Genomic DNA, 17,089 nt, shown 5'->3' with positions numbered 1-17,089 from the left:
CTATTTCACCTATATCCTAGAAAAGTTTGTGGCCCCAGAATGTCTACTCTACACCTCTAGTCATTTGCCTTGAACAATCTTTCCCTCAGTGGTTTCCTGCAGACTTTCCCACCCCTAATAAAACTTCCCAGGAGACCCTTACCAGATTCTTACCCTCAACTTTTTCCCTTTAACTCTTAGAAATAACCCAAGGAGGATGCTCCAGGACTTCCACAGTTGATGCTCCCACACTCACTCCAGGTGACTGCCTCCTCACTCCACAGAGTCCCAATCAGGAGAATGTCCTCAGGCAGTAACAATTCCAGTTGCTCCGGGGAGTCTTGGGCAATGTGACCAACACCTCCCAGATAGAGGAGGGCAGAGAGGAAGAGAAAGCTGGGTTAGTTGGTTGCCATGGTTATTTGACCCAGGGTCTCTTGGGCATATCCTAACTTTTGCAAGAAGATTTAGCTGACATGGAGGTGGATCACAAAGCTGAAAAAGATCTAGGCTCTGAGGAGTTATTATTCCAGAGCTATGAAATATCATTTGTGCAACATATTTATGGCTCCCAATTCTCAAAAACTTGTTCTCCCAGGAAGATGCTGAGATATATGACTAAAACTCAAACTCAAAACTTCTATGTAATTCTGTAATTTTTAGTTCCTTTCTAAACTAGAGGGTCCTGTGGGACAGTTTTCAACCTATTTCTTTCCTTTATTATTTACTAACAAGAGTGTTTTTTTTTTTTCCTTCTTAATTGCAATTTGAGTGAAAGTTTACAGAGCCAATTGGTTTTCAACAATCCACACACATTCTGTGATATTTATTACAATCCCCATGCTGTAACAGCATTCTTCCCACTTCCTCTCTAAGCCTACCTCTTCCCTTTGTCCTTCCTTCCCATCTGCTCCTGTCTTCCTAGCTCTAACCCTGGGCAAATGCTGCCCTCTTGATCTCATATGCTTGATTGTTTTAATGAATGCATACCCTCCCGGTATTACTGTTCACCTTATAGGCATGTCGTTTGGCTGACAGTTGAGTCACAGGGGTTAAGTTCAGTTCCTAACTTGAAGGGTGTTTAGGGACCATAGTCTCGAGAGCTCCACCAGTCTTCATCAGACCAGTAAGCCTGGTCTTTTTTAGGATTTTGAGTCTTGTTCTACATTTCGCCCTACTATATCTAGGACCTTTTATTGTGATCTGTTTCAGAGTGGTAGCAATAGTAGCTGAGGACCATCTAGTTCTTCTGGTCTGAATCATGAAGGCTGTGGTTCATGTACTACATTAGTCCTTTGGACTAATTGTTTCCTGCATCTTTGATTTACTCTGGATGGAGAGAGACTAATAGTTGCACCTTAAATGGCTGCTCACAAGCTCTTAAGACCCCAGTTGCTACTCACCAAAGTAGAATGTAGAACATTGTCTTTGTGGACTGCTAGGCCAACTGACCTTAGTGTTCCCTGAGACTATGGTCCTGAGCCGCCATACCAGTGACTCATTTCCTCAAGGTATTTGGTTATGATTAAGGCTTTTTCATAACTTTGTCCATTGTATGCTCTATAACATTCATGGGTATATTTGCATCACATATAAATACAAAAGTAGAGAGAGCCTCTGTCAAACCTTTTGTGCCAAATTATTTGTGCATGTAGTCCTATTTGCACAAGAGTGAATTTTAACAGTAAAATTTAAGTCCAGAATTCACTTGAATGTGTTACACTTTAACTATGAAGATAAGATTCCTCAGTGAAAAAGAGAATTAGACCAGGAAGTTCAGTCTTTGCAATCCAGTCATTGAGATAGCAGTTTAGAGTTTGAGAACGTTTACTCAACTTTATCTGGCCTAAGATCCCACCAGAATGTGCAGTGGGTGAATCAACTTGATTTTTGTTGTCATATGTCTGGTGAAGTGATAGTGTTGACCAAGATTCTATTACTGATCAATATTACCCAGACAACAAAGATCTATCATCTCTCATCCCTTCTTTAGCAAGAAATTAGGCAAGAGCCCAAGTTTTTTAGTTCCTCGCTTCAAAGATGAAGGACTGTGCCTCTTAAAATGAAGAGCAATCAAACTAAAAACCAAACCCACTTCAATCAAGTCGATTCTGACTCATAGCAACCCCCATTGGGTTTCCCAGGCAGTGAAAATGAAGAGTAGGATGACAAAACTTATTTTCCTTGTTGTTGGTAGAACTGTATCTATTGTTGACCCTTTTGTTAAGTTGTATGCTGTAGGTAACGGGAAAGAGGCAGGGGGTGGGGAGACATAGTGCTTTATGCTAGAGCCTTGAGGATAAATTCTGTACCTCTGATATAAAATACAGGGAATGAGAGGTCAAGAAAGGGAGGAGTCAAGCCAGGAGCCTCTAAAAGGTGTAATAAATATGTGATACATTTAGTACTTATCCAATCTGCCCTGGTGGCACTGTGTAGTTAAAGCATTGGACTGCTATCCAAAAGGTCAATGGTTGGAACCCACCAGCCACTCCGTGGGAGAAAGATAAGGCAGTCTGCTTCCATAAAGATTTACAGCCTTGGAAACCCTATGGGGCAGTTCTATTCTGCCCTATAAGGTCACTGAGTCAGAATCAACTCAGTGGCAGTGGGTTTGGTTTATAGTTTATCCAATCTAAACTTTTGAAATATAAAGTGGAGAGGAAGGAAAATAGCTAAAGAAGTGGTCTCTGCCCTCACTTCAAGACTCAGGACAAATTATCCATGAGGTTGTGTCTCAAGAGAAATCTGGGCCAAAGGGCAGTTTTAAGCCTTTGGAATAGTGGCTTTGGGCCAAAGGGAATATAGGGCTCTGTGCCTAAAAGCTCTGCTAAGAAGCTTGTCCTTTGGCCGCTTCAGCTGAGTCTAAAATGTGGGTGAGAGGTGAGAAGTGGTGAAAGGGCCTAGAAGATTCCCAAGGGACAAAGGAAGAGTCTATTTTCCAGCAGCAGCTTGAAAGACGGTTACTTCTTTCTTCATTCCTATCTCCTTTCCTCCTGCCTGACAGCAGGGACCTTGGCCATCTTGTTCACAAGTGGATCCCAAGAACAAAGTATGGCACTCAAATATTTGTTGTTGAATAAATAAATTTTCAGGCAACAATGTTCAGTTGTGAGTGTGCTGGTCTGTATAACTAGTAGGAATTTCTTTGGTTTTTAGTATCCCTCATTAACAGTAGAAGCTCAGGGCTGGGAAGGGTTGGTTAGAAAGGAAAAAGACGCACAGAAGGAAGAAGTAATGGCACCATTAAGGTTATACAAATGCTAGAAGAGGTGGCATTTCTCAAACTCCTCACCACCCACCCTAACTTGCAGAGGACTAAAGTACCAAGATGGAGTTCACCTTAACATGCCACTGTAAATTCAAGGCAGACTTCTCCAGACAGAAGCCATATAACCATCGACAGAACTGTTGTAGAAGACCCTCTTTAAGGTATTTAGAAGTCTGGATGAGATCACCTTAGAGGTCCCTTTCAACCCAGTGGCTCTATATCTAAATCTTTCTTAATCAGAGCTCATTTGACCAGAGCAGAGGGAAGTCTTCCAACTATGTAGACATTGATTAAGGATGATCTGCTGGACTGCCTTACTTTTAACTCTTCTCTATTTCCAGAATACATTCATAGATACAAGGAGTCCATTTTATCTAGAAATTTATTAGACGTAATTAATCGGTATTAGAGGTTCTAGACAAAATAAAAAGGGTTCAATTTTTTATTTGCCCTGTTACAGCATCTTTCATTTCTCTTAAAATTCAGTTGTGAGTGTGCTCTTTCCCAAATTCTATGTCTTGATTGATAACTGTAATAATAGAGAGCCAAGGACTTGAATTTAGTTTTTAAGAACCTCCATTGCATTCATGGGAAATTTACTTAGTTCACATTTTCTCATTTCCATTCAGATAAATGAGATGGCTTTAGTTGGTAGGGCTGACATTGGCCTTCTACCTAATGGCAACTTATTTCTCTATCTCGCTTCCCTAAATCTAAAGGATCTGTAATCACATAAAAGAACCCAGTAGCCAAGACTGACAGTAAGAACATGAGCAAATGGCACCAATTCAATATTCTAGTGTCATCTTCACTGGCTCCTTATTGTTCAAGTCCATCTCCTCCAACCATATAAAGATCTGAAAGTCTAATTTATCATAAAAACTTGTGATCCTCCTAAATTCATGGAATATTTATAAAATTTTACTATGAATTTTAATGAAAATTAATGTAAATTTGCCCAAACTAGTGTACGGTTTTTATTAAAACAATTTAGCTGGTAAGTATTTAGATATATATATATATATTTTAAATATAGAATAGATATAAATCACTGACAGAGATTCCAAATTTGGGGAGGGTGAGAGGTGAAAAGCACAGGATCTTGGAGATTCTCACACTTACATTCAACCAGGAAGGCAGTAAGCTATCATGAAAACATTGGCTTGGGAGTCAGAGAAATAAGATACTAGCCCTGAATGTTAATCACTTCAACTTCTTCCACCTGCTTTGTTTGTCACAGACTACAGTCATCCTTTGTGACTTTCCACATTATTTTTATCTCAGGTCTCTTTCTGTCTGCTTCTGATTTTCACTTACTCACTCACTACCTAAAGACCTCTTCCCATAAACACAATGTATATACCATGAAGGTGCCTAGTGCTTTTCTGATTCTGCTTCTGGACACAGCAAGGATAGGAGTGCAGTGGTAAGTAAATACTAAATAATCTGTGGAGGAGGGGGAGTAACTGATCAGAGAAAAAAGGAGTCTCTACTAGATCTAAAGAGCTCTGGTGGTGCAGTGCCTAAAGCATATGACTGCTAACCAGAAGGCTAGCAGTTCAAACCCACCAACTGCTCTGTGGAAGGAAGATGGGCAATCTATTTCCATAAAGATTTACTGCCTTGGAAACCCAATGGGGGTCGCTATGAGTCAGAATTGACTCAATGACAGTGGATGTTTTTTTGTTTTGTTTTGTTTTGTACCAGATCTAAGAGAGTGCTGAATATCACACCTACAGCAGTTGTGCAAAACCAATGATCTACACAACCCAAAAGTTACTATATATTAGTGTTTACTATTTGCCTAATAGGGTCTCTTTCAATTTTTATTCATTCAACAAACAATAAGGACCTACCATATGCATGAGATGTTTAATAAATGTTAGGAAGGGATAATATTCAGAAATGCAGAAGTCAGTCCAGCTCGCTAAACAGTATCCATAAATCTTTATGCTCCTCCTCTTCTCCATTCCTGGCCCACTTCTGCTCACATCACAAGTCACTAAATGGTTATGTGACCAAGTTCTTAAGTTCAGTAAGATGTGATGTGTGATTAATCCAAATGTCCATTGCACTAAAAGGTCGTCATTGATATCAGGTGCTATTCCTGCCTTAGTGGGTCTTCAGCTTCATCTGAGGATATGCCACAATGATTATGCCTGCTATAGAAGACATAAGACCTCCAAGTCCAATGATGCCAGGATTGGACTTACAGATCCCCAGCTCGTTCAAAGGGTTCAGGATATCACCAAGATTCTTCACTGTATCCAGGAGCAAGGGAGGATGAGCCTTCAAGGATCGGAATAAGAGAAGGAGAAAGGACTGGAGCCATTCTGTTTCTTCATCAGCCACACTATGTCCAAGAAGATTCTGGGATGGTGATTTTTCCTTCTTTGCCATTATGTGTGCAACCTGTTCCATCTGTAAGGAGATTTCATACAAATCCCTGACCAGGCTCAGCAGGAGAGAATAGTAGTAGTGACGGGCAGCCCACTTTCTCCATTTCTCTTTGTTGATGCCAGAGGCAAGCCCTACACTTCTCACCCAGAGGATAGTGTCACAGATAAAATAAACCACACGGTTTACATTGGATAATGTTAGGCAAAAGCGGGGCACCAGGTCAGTGGCATGAATGCTCTGCTGAGTCGCCTGCACAGCATGTACCACATTTCCTAGTCTGAACCCTGCAAGAAGAACCCACAATGGTTAACAGTTACTTAATTAGCATGTAATAGAACTGTATCAAGGTGAGAGGCCAGAACTGGCTTTTTAACAAGTGAACATCATTTGAGGCTCAGACTTTGCTCAGAAAAAAAGGAAGATTTTACAGTATGTTAAGGACACCTAAAATGATCCTGAAAGGCATAAAAGATAGTGACTTTTAACATTTATCTCCTCATTCCAGTGAACACTTTAACATAAACTCTAGGCAAGGCCAATCATGAATGTGGATTGTTACGTTTGAATATTACCAGCTACAATTCTTTAGAAGAAAGGTGCTATGATAACATGAACTCTAGATCCAATATTCTTTTGAAAAGTTTGATGGTTTACATTTCATTTAATTTCCACATGATAGTGTTAGTGGGAAAAAAAAAATCCACCATTTTCATTGTCCAAACTCTTGGCAAAGTACATAGTAGATAGAGCAATTAATAACATTGTTATGTATGACTCCTAGTTGAATTAAATCAGCTATTGCAATGGTATGTCCTTAGGTAAGCACGTAATCAATTAATCAATCCACAAATATTTATCAAGTACTAACTGAGAATGCATAGTGCCTAAGTTCAAACCTACCAGCCACTCCTCGGAAGGAAGATTGGGCAATCTACTTCTGTAGTGATACCGCCTCGGAAACCCAAGGAGTGGTTGCTATGAGTTGAATCGACTCAACAGCAGTGAGTTTGTTTCTTTTTGGTAACTGAGAATGAATTCTAGTCCTAAATATACTATTCAGCATACCAAATAAGTACTTCACCTTAAAGGACAATACCTTAGACTAGTAAGTGTTCAGAAGTAGCTACCTTCAGGAAACTTATAATCTCAGAAGAATGTCTCTATTATTTTATAAAAATAACACAAAACAGTATATGCAATGAATACTCCTGGGTTCCTATTATAGTTCTTTCACTAACTGGCTGAGTGACTTTGAATAAGCTCCTCCTGGGGTTCAAAGACTGGTGACCACTCATGGACCTTTAAGCTCTAACATACTAAGAATCTCAAATAAAACTTCTAGTCTTGGCCTTCAGTGTTGTCCAGAAATGCTCACCCTACCCTTCCTATCCCTCTGCTTGACAATTTAAGCTTCTTTCATCAAGCTAATTCCTCACTGATGCTCCAAAACAATGGTTTGCTCTTACCTCCTCTGAGCTTTTATTAGAGGAAACCACCGTATAAAACTGCTCTTTTTCCATCTCCCTAGCCTCCTCCACTCCAGCCAGCTAGATTCAACACTAAATCTCATATCATGATTTGTACCATGTCATCATCTTATTTCTCTCATGAAGTTCAGGACTCTACCTTTAAAAAGTAAGTGCTCAAAAATAACTGCTCAATATCTGATGATCATTCCAAATGCTTTGCTTGCCTATTGCAGCAACAACTAGTTCTCATCAAATAACCAACAATCAGGCATAATAGCTATTCTTATTAAAAGTAATGAAATGGAATGCATAAAGATTGATATCCTAGGCATTAGTGAGCTGAAATGGACTGGTTTTGGTCATTTTGAATCAGACTATATGATCTACTATGCTGGGAATGACAAATTAAAGAGGAATGGCATGGCATTCATCACCATAAAGAACATTTCAAGATCTATCCTAAAATACAATGCTGTCAGTGATAGGATAATATCCATATGCCTATGAGGAAGGCCAGTTAATACTACTATTATTCAAATTTACGCACCAACCACCAAAGCCAAAGATGAGGATACCGAAGATTTTTACCAACTTCTGCAGTCTGAAATTGACCAAACATGCAGTCAAGATGTGCTGATTATCAATGGGGATTGGAATGCAAAAGTTAGAAAAAAAGAAGAATCACCGGTAGTTGGAAAATTTGGCCTTGGTGACAGAAATAATACTAGAGATTGTATGACAGAATTTTGCAAGACCAATAACTTATTCATTGCAAATACCTTTTTTCAACAACACAAATGATGGCTTTACGTGTGGCCTTTGCCAGATGGAGTACACAGGAATCAGACTGACTACATCTGTGGCAACAGGTGATGGAGAAGCTCAGTATCTTCAGCTAAAACAAAGCCAGGAGCTGACTGTGGAACAGACCATCAACTGCTCATATGCAAGTTGAAGTTGAAGTTGAAGACAATTAAAACAAGTCCATGAAAGCCAAAATATGACCTTGAATATATCCCTCCTGAATTTAGTATCTGATGCATTGATTTAGAATAGATTTGATGTTTTGAACACTAATGACTGAAAACCAGAATAATTGTGGGATGACATCAAGAACATCATCCATGAAGAAAGCAAAAGGTCATTAAAAAGACAAGGAAGGAAGAAAAGACCAAAACAGATGTCAGAAGAGACTTTGAAACTTGCCCTTGAACAACGAGTAACTAAAGAAAATGGAAGAAATGATAAGATAAAAGAGGTGAACAGAAGATTTCAAAGAGCAGCTTGAGAAGACAAAGTCAATTATTATAATGAAATGTGCAAAGACATGGAGTTGGAAAGCCAAAAGGGAAGAATACGTGTGGCATTTCTCAAGTGGAAAGAACTGAAGAAAAAATTTAAGCCTTGAGTGGCACTACTGAAAGATTCTACAGGCAATGTACTGAATGACACATGAAACATCGAAAGAAGATGGAAGCAATACACAGAATCACTGTACCAAAAAGAATTGGTCGATGTTCATCCATTTCAGGAGGTGGCATATGATCAAGAACCAATGGTACTGATGGAAGAAGCCAAAGCTGCACTGAAGGAAGTGGTGAAAAACAAGACTCCAGGAATCGATGGAATACCCATTGAGATGTTTCAACAAATGGGTGCCACACTGGAGGCAGATACTCGGCTATACCAAGAGATTTGGAAGACAGCTATCTGGCCAACTGACTAGAAGAGATCCATATTTGTACCCATTCCAAAGAAAGGTGATCCCACCAAATGTGGAAATTATCAAACAATATCATTAATATCGCACACAAGTAAAATCTTACTGAAGATAATTCAAGAACGGTTGCAGCAATATATTGACAGAAAACTTCCAGAGAAGTTCAGGAAGAAGACATGGAACAAGAGATAACATTGCTGATATCAGATTGGTCTTGGCTGAAAGCAAAGAATACCAGAAAGATGTTCACTTGTGTTTTACTGACTATGCAAAAGCATTTGACTATGTGGATCATAACAAATTATAGATAACATTGAGAAGAATGGGAATTCCAGGACACTTAATTGTACTCATGAGGAACCTGTACATAGACCAAGAGGTTGTCATTCGAACAGAACAATAGTACACTGCATGGTTTAAAATCAGGAAAGGTGAGTGTCAGGGTTGTATCTTTTCACCATACTTATTCACTCTGTATGCTGAGCAAATAATCCAAGAAGCTGAACTATATGAAGAAGAGCATGGCATCAGGATTGGAGGAAGACTCATTAACAACCTGTGATACGGTGACGATACAACTTTGCTTGCTGAAAGTGAGGATGACTTGAAGGACCAACTGATGAAGATTAAAGACTACAGTCTGCAGTATGGATTAAAAAAAAATACTGCTGTCGAGTCTATTTCTACTCTAGTGATCCCTCCTTGGGTTTCCAAGGCAGTATCACTACAGAAGTAGATTACCCAACCTTCCTTCTGAGGAGTGGCTGGTGAGTTTGAACCACCAGCCTTCTGGTTAGCAGTCATATATCTTAGGCATTACACCTCAATATAAAGAAAACAAAGATCCTCACAATTGGACCAATAAGCAGCATCACGATAAACGGAGAAAAGATTGAAGTTGTCAAAGACTGCATATTACTTGGTTGTCAATCAACACCAATGGAAGCAGCAATGAAGATATCAGATGATGTATAGCACTGGGCAAATCTGCTGCAAAAGACTCTTTCAAGTGCTGAAGAGCAAAGATGTCTCCTTGAAGAAGGTGCGCCTGACAGAAGCCATGGTATTTTCAATTGCCTCATATGCATGCGAGAGCTAGACAATGAATAAGGAAGACAGAAGAAGAGTTGATGCTTTTGAGTTATGGTGTTGGCAAAGAATGCTGAGGGTACCATGGACTACTAAAAGAACTAACAAATCTGTCCTGGAAGAAGTGCAGCTAGAACGTTCCTTGGAAGTGAGAATGGCCAGACTTCGTCGCACCTACTTTGGTCATGTTGTCAGACCATTCCCTAGAGAAGGATATCATGCTTGGTAAAGCAAAGGGTCATCAAAAAAGGGGAAAGCCCTCAACAAGATATACTGACACAGTGGCTGCAATGATGGACTCAAGTATAGCAAGGATTGTGGAGCTGGCACAGGACTGGCAGTGTTTTGTTCTGCTGTACACAGGGTCACTTTGAGTCACAGATAACTCAACGACACCTAACAACAACATTAAAAGTATGGGATATCCCAGTATGATTTATTATGAAAGTGAATTAAATGAGTGTAAAACACTGACTTCACTTTTTGTTTTTAACATGAAACCATCATACATATGGTCTAAGAAAATCTATTCATCTATCCATCTCCTCTAGCAGACCCACATAAGAGGAATTGGCAAGTGGTCTGGGACATAGGTATTCTGTTCTTTTACAGAGCATCAAGAGCTCTTAGGAGCCAGACATTCATGTCTGGGCTTGTCAAAATATTTGTGATTCTAAAAGCTAAAGGTGAACTAATACACTGTTGCGTCCCACTGCTGATGACTAAGCAGAAAGGTATGGTGTAGCACCAAATGTGAACGCAGGAGTGTATTTGTGAATGGTTTGCAGGAAAACATTCAACCTTTATGGCTTGTCATTCTTGTCATGAAGGCAGCCTTACTGACTGACTTTATCAACTTGACTGACTAGAAATTAATCACTAGAGAGTGTTTTGTGAATTACAGGGTCTGAGGCTGATGATTCTAAACCAAGTGCCACTGTCCCTCAAAAGACAAGGTACTTACATTTACGGCCAGTGCTCACACTGGACTCCAGTTTCTTGAGCTTCATTACCACTTTCTCTTTTCCAGCTTTAGGTTCTAACAAATATCTAAGCAACATGCATGTGTACTGAGTGGCTCTGAAATGGAAAAAACAATAAAATAAAAAGAATAATTTACAAACAAAATAAAACTTGATACATGAAGTAAGGGAAAGAAAAACATGTCTTACAAAAGGCAAAGCTTCCAAGACAGTTTCTCATGTAGCAGCTCTTACAAGAGCAAAATACTGCAACAGACATCCCACAGGGCCAAAGGGTAGAACATGTTGAATGTATGATGGAAATGCAACACAAAGGTAATGAAAGTGAACTCTGCAATAATGCAGTTAACAGCCCTCCAAAAGGCCTTTTGCTGGCACAGAGAAATGAATGTAGTCAAAGAAGGAAATTATACAAGAATTTCCCTTGTGTTAAGTCTGCAAAGATTCATCCTCTTTATTTTACTCAGTGTAGAATGACTTTCAGACTTCTAAAATGAACGTTTTTGCCATGTAGTTAACCTACCACATATGTGACAGGACACAAACTTGAACCAAAACCAAATGAAAAGTCTAGTCTGAAAATTGTTTAATTTTTGAAAAACAAAAGGACCATATACACACTAGTACATAAATACAGATATGTTCTTATATCTGTCTTTAGAACTAATTAGTATTTTACATAAAATACAGATGAGCTCTTATTTAATAAGTACTATATATTGAGTTGGGAGCTCTGGTAGCGTAGTGCCTAAGGCACTTGATTGCTAACCAGAAGTCTGGCGGTTCAAACCCACCTGCCACTCCTCGGAAGGAAGATGGGGCAATCTACTTCGTAGTGATATTGCCTCGAAAACCCAAGGAGGGGTCACTATGAGTCGGGTCCGACTCAATGGCACATAAACAACAACAACATATATTGAGTTGGGAGCTCTGATGGCGTAGTGCCTAAAGCATTTGACTGCTAACCAGAAGGGTAGCAGTTCAAACCCACCAGCCACTCCTCAGAAGGAAGGTTGGACAATCTGCCTCCACAGTGATCCACTTTAGAAACCCAAGGAGGGGTTGCTATGAGTCCGATCCAACTTGAGGCAGTGTGTTGCATTTTGTTGTTGTATATATACAATTGGGAGCTCTGGTAGCGTAGTGCCTAAGGCATTTGCTAATCAAAAGACTGGTGGTTCAAAACTACCAGCAACTCCTAAGAAAGAAGATAGACAATGTACTTCTGTAGACATACTGGCTCAGAAACCCAAGGAGGGGTCGCTATGAGTCAAACTGACTTGACAGCAGTGAGTTTGGTTTGTTTTTTTCTGTTATATGTTCAATTGTGGACCCTGGTGATACAGTGGCTAGGCAGTTGGCTGCTAACCAAAAGATGGGTGGTTCAAACTCATGAGCTACTCCCCAGGAGATACTGCAGTGTGCTTCCCTAAAGATTTATAGCCTTGGAAACCCTACGGGGCAGTTCTACCCTGTTCTATGGGGTCACTATAAATAGAAATTGACCATAACTTTTTTTTTAAAATATATTCAGTAAAGTGCTTATTGTCATGCCTACACATGGCTGCTTTACTGCAGAAATGTAATAAGCAAGAAACTTTGTAACATGCAAACATCCAAATGCATTTGACATTTTATTTTATAGAGAAATTGACTAGCTTCCTTCTACCCTGTATTTGAATCTCTTTATGCTATAAATATTATCCTCAAGAAAAATGTGGCACATTTTCTAAAATGGTGAACTTATTATTGGGAATAATGTAAAATGGGAAGACAGGGATAAGAAACAATCTTTCTCTCTTTTCTAAGTGTGCTTCCTGATTAGAGGGGCTCAAGCTGGCCATGTCAATAAATCTCTTTCTCAGATTTGGTCTAGCAATGGGAGTGGGTCCAAAAAACAAGGCATATTTTATAAATACCAATTTGTTCATAGAGAAAACAGAGATCATGAAGATCACCAATGGAAATGCCAGAGATCTCAGATCTTGCTGAGTAAGTAGATCCTAAACAATTATTTTATTAACCAATGTCCTTGATAAACTTTACACTGAGATTACAGGCTTCTATTCTATTGATGCTTGAACATAATGCAACTATTTTGAAAATCCATCAGATTCACTAGAAGGTAGTGTGGCTTAGTAGTAAGAGGTGGGCACTGGAGCTGAATTGTGTGGATCTGAATCTCTCAGCTCCACCACTTAGTACCTAAAACTTCCTTCTGTTTGCTTCCCCATCTATGAAATAAGGATAATTTCAGAGAGTGTACCTCACAGGGTTGTGATGAGAGTTAAATGAGTTATTAATTGTAAAACACTGATAGAAATACTTGGCATCTAGTTTGCTTCCATTTTATTATTGGGCCTAGTTTTGCTGGTCTCTGTGTTAGCATTTGTACACCCAGAAGAGTTCCCAGGAAGGGGTGTTAAATACCACTGTAACTAATGCAAGAATCAACCAAATTTCTAAAAGAAACATCAGGAGCTAATCAGTTTCAAAATCACAATCTCCGCTGAATATTTTCAGTAGTATAGCATGTACCTTAGAGGAGCAGTTCCTTCTCTGAAATTCTCAGTACCGCATTACATTTTACAAAACTACTTCACATGTAGTATTGTAATGAGGTTATTGTTGTTATGTGCCCTCGGATCAGACTCGACTCATAGCGACCCCTCTTTGGGTTTCCGAGGCAGTATCACTACGGAAGTAGATTGGCCAACCTTCCTTCCAAGGAGTGGATGGTGGGTTTGAACCACCTGCCTTCTGGTTAGCAGTCAAGTGCCTTAGGCACTACGCTACCACAGCTCCTGTGTGTAATGAGGTAGATCGGGAAATAATGGAAGATAAAGAAGTAAATAAAATATTTCCCCAAAGTATTGTATTTCAAGTGGTGTTTGAAGCCACAGCAAGATGGTTTGCTTCCCTAAGCCACAAATGTCAGGCGAATGTTTCTCTTAAAAAAAAAAAAAAAAAAAAGTCCTCAGGAGAATGTTGAGCGTTGAGAACTGCTTCTTGCTCTGCCCGGAGAACAAAGTTGGGAGAAGAGGAAGATTCGTCGACTGGGGTTGTGAGCAGCCTCAAGGTGGCTGGGATGCCCGGCACCTGGTCTTTTTTCGCACGTGAGGCTCAGGACCCAACACGGGTGCGGATGGCCCAACCCCACTGAATTTAGAGTGAGGAGGCACTCGAAAACCAAACTCCCTCCATGGGAGCTAGCAGTCCTTCCCGCTTCGGTCCACAAGGCTACTACCTCCTTCTCCGGACGCCAGAGAACAGAACCGAATACAGGGTCGAGAGAGAAACAGGTGGAGGCTTCTGGCACCTGACTCACCTGAAGAGTCGGTCCCGGCCTTGGGTCTGGTTGGTAAAGCGAGTGAAGGCGTCCATGGCCCCCAGACAAAGCGTTGCACCCCGACTACTCCGGACCACTAGTGAGTCCTCAGCACTTGGGCGAAGCGCCAGTACCGGAGAAAGAGTGGTTCCCAGCTGGGCCTGACGCACTGAGTTTCTCCGCCCCCGTGGAGGCGGAGCGGGAGACTTCGCGGGCTTCCGGTCGGAGACGGAAGTGGCAGTTACTACGGAGACTCCAAGTTGTGACAGGTGAGTTAGAAGTCGGCTGCTGCCTTGGGTGTCTTGGCTTCCCTAGTGTGCCTATAACCCAATAACCCGCTGCCATCGAGTGGATTCAGACTTATAGTGACCCCCATTGGGATTCCAAGGCTGTAAATTTTACGGAAGTAGATTGCTCATTTTCTTCCCGCAGAGCAGCGGATGGGTTTGAACCACCAATCTCCTAGCTAGCAGCCAAATGCCTTACCCACTGTGCGACTAGAGCTTTTCCTCCAGAGCCGTTCGGGTCTGCGGAAGGGGTACCCAGGAGCCCCAGGTGGAATCTCCAGTGAGTCTCCCAGCTCAGAACTACCTTGAGTCTTTGCTTGGTAACTGCGGGACATAATCATTTCCCTGAGCTGTTCCTCTGTTTCCTTTGAACATCAGCTCCAGGTCTAGTGGGGAAAAAATGGTTAGAGCAGGGACAAGTCATTTCATGAAATTCATTCCTAGTGTGAGAACTGAGTAAAGTGAGAGAATTTTCAGTTGTTGAAGACTGAAAGATTATTACCCAAGGAAGTCATTAAAGGGTTGTCTTAGGCTGGGTTCTCCAGAGAAGCAATGGCTCCCACAGTTGTAGAGACTGACAAGTCCAAGTCCGTAGGTCAAAAGTCAAGCTGGAGGCTTCTTCTGACTCACGCAACTGCAGGGGCTGACGAACCTCAGGTTGGCATGCAGTACAGCAGGCTGCTGGATTCAGAAACCGACAAATCCAAGATCAGCAGGTAAAATGGCAGGCCGTTGCTTCATAGGGTGTGAAGGCAGCAATTCCAAGATCAGCAGGCAATTTGGTAGTTCAAGTGCAGATGATGATGATCAGTCAGATGCAGGATATCAAGCAAAAAGCCAGAGACCTTTCCCAGAGCTTTTTCATAGATTTTGAAAGAAGACTACACCTCAAAGGAAACTCCTTTCAGCTGAGTGACTGTTCATATTGATCTCATTATGGAGGTGATTACATTATGTTAGACCTCATCATGAGGGATAACTATATCATAACTGCTAAACCACTTAGAATTATGGCCCAGCCATGTTGACACATAATGTTAACTACAACAGGGGTCAACATGAACAAGTACAAACAGAAATTACATACCATGAAATTACCTTACTGAATATTTTTTTCTGTGGGGCTGGAAGACATGGAGACCTGCCATGCTTTAGCAATAATTTTAGAAAATATATCCTCTAGTGGTAAGAGTATCGCTGGAGAACCATATACCACATGTCTAAATATTTAAGTTATAAATCAAGTTAACACATTGTTGAGTAAAATATATATGTTCTGTTCTCTTACCTTGATATATGTTCCAGCTTGACTTTTGACCCATCGACTTGGAATAACTCACTAGCATGTGGCATTGTGGGGAGAGCTGGCTTCCAGTCCTTTCCCATACCCCTTCTATTCCTATTTATGGCCTTTCATACAAGATGTGGATACTTCAGGCCATAGCCAAGTTCTGCCCATATCCCTGTGAACAGCCAGGTCATGGCTTCCTTTCAGGTCTAGAAGTTCTCTCATAGGCAGCAGGCTCTGCCATCAGGACAGAGCTGGGAAAGAGGCTCATAGAGGCCCTGCAGTCATCCAGACAGAAAATAACTAGGATATAGGTATCCTGAATGTAGTTTACACTCTAGAAGAGGCAATCTAAGCTTTCGATGGGTACATTCTGTTGACTCCATCTATTACTCATTTTTTGAGAGAAGTCCCTGACAGTGAGCAGTGATACTCTCTTAAGTGTGTGGGCTAGGGAAGGACAATGCTGCACTCAATAAACATTTGTTGAGTGTTGGCCTTGCACCAACCACTATGCTAAACTCTAGGCTTAGTGTTATAGATTAATGAGGGAGTAAAGTAAATTGATAAATACAACACAGTGGTAAGTACAACATAGTTATATAATCTGTTTTTTATACCTATACTGTCTTTCCCAGAATATTATATAAATTGAATCATACAGTAGGTGTGTAGTCTTTTGTATCTGATTTCTTTCACTAAATACAATGCATTTGAATTTCATCCATATTGTGCATATCTACAGTTTGTACTTTGTTATTACTGAGTAGTATTCCTTGTATGGATATACTGTAGTCCATTCACCTGTTGAAATACATTTATATTGTTGTCAGTTTGGGGCACTTATAAATAAAACCTGAAATATTCAAGTGCAGATTTTCATATGAAACGTACATTTTTATTTTTCGGGCAAATACATTGGTATGTGAAATCATATGGTAAATGCATGTTTAACTTTGTAAGAAACTGCCAAACTGTTTTTCAAAGTGTCTGTACTATTTTGTATTCCCACTGATGAGAGTTTATTCATGCATTTGCTTATTGGTGAATATTTGAATTGTTTTCAATTTAAGACTTTTACAAATAAGTTGCAATGAACATCCATGTACAAGTCTTTGGATATATTCTTTCAGTTCCTTTGTGGAAATATCTAGGTATAGAATGACTGGTAGGTATATGTTTAACTTTTTAAGAAATTACCAAACTGTTCTTCAAACTGGTTGTACTATTTTACATTCCCAACAGCAGTGTTAGGAGAGTTCCAGTTCCTCCATA

General features: G+C 40.3%; 1 protein-coding gene across 1 annotated transcript; it reads right to left on the bottom strand.

Annotated features, from left to right (window-relative positions):
- Positions 1 to 5,362: 5,362 nt before the first annotated feature.
- Positions 5,363 to 14,295, bottom strand: PEX11A (peroxisomal biogenesis factor 11 alpha). The gene is made up of 3 exons (XM_007946107.1): positions 14,240 to 14,295; positions 10,893 to 11,008; positions 5,363 to 5,934 (listed from the first exon to the last, which is right to left on the bottom strand). The coding sequence occupies exons 1-3, from the start codon at positions 14,293 to 14,295 to the stop codon at positions 5,363 to 5,365; spliced, it is 744 nt and encodes a 247-aa protein (XP_007944298.1).
- Positions 14,296 to 17,089: the final 2,794 nt, after the last annotated feature.

This window comes from Orycteropus afer, unplaced genomic scaffold (assembly GCF_000298275.1).
Source record: "Orycteropus afer afer isolate SDZICR_OR568_19922 unplaced genomic scaffold, OryAfe1.0 scaffold00150, whole genome shotgun sequence".
Classification (NCBI taxonomy): domain Eukaryota; kingdom Metazoa; phylum Chordata; class Mammalia; order Tubulidentata; family Orycteropodidae; genus Orycteropus; species Orycteropus afer.
The sequence above is the reverse complement of the archived record's forward strand: the minus strand, read 5'-3'. Positions and strand labels throughout refer to the sequence as shown.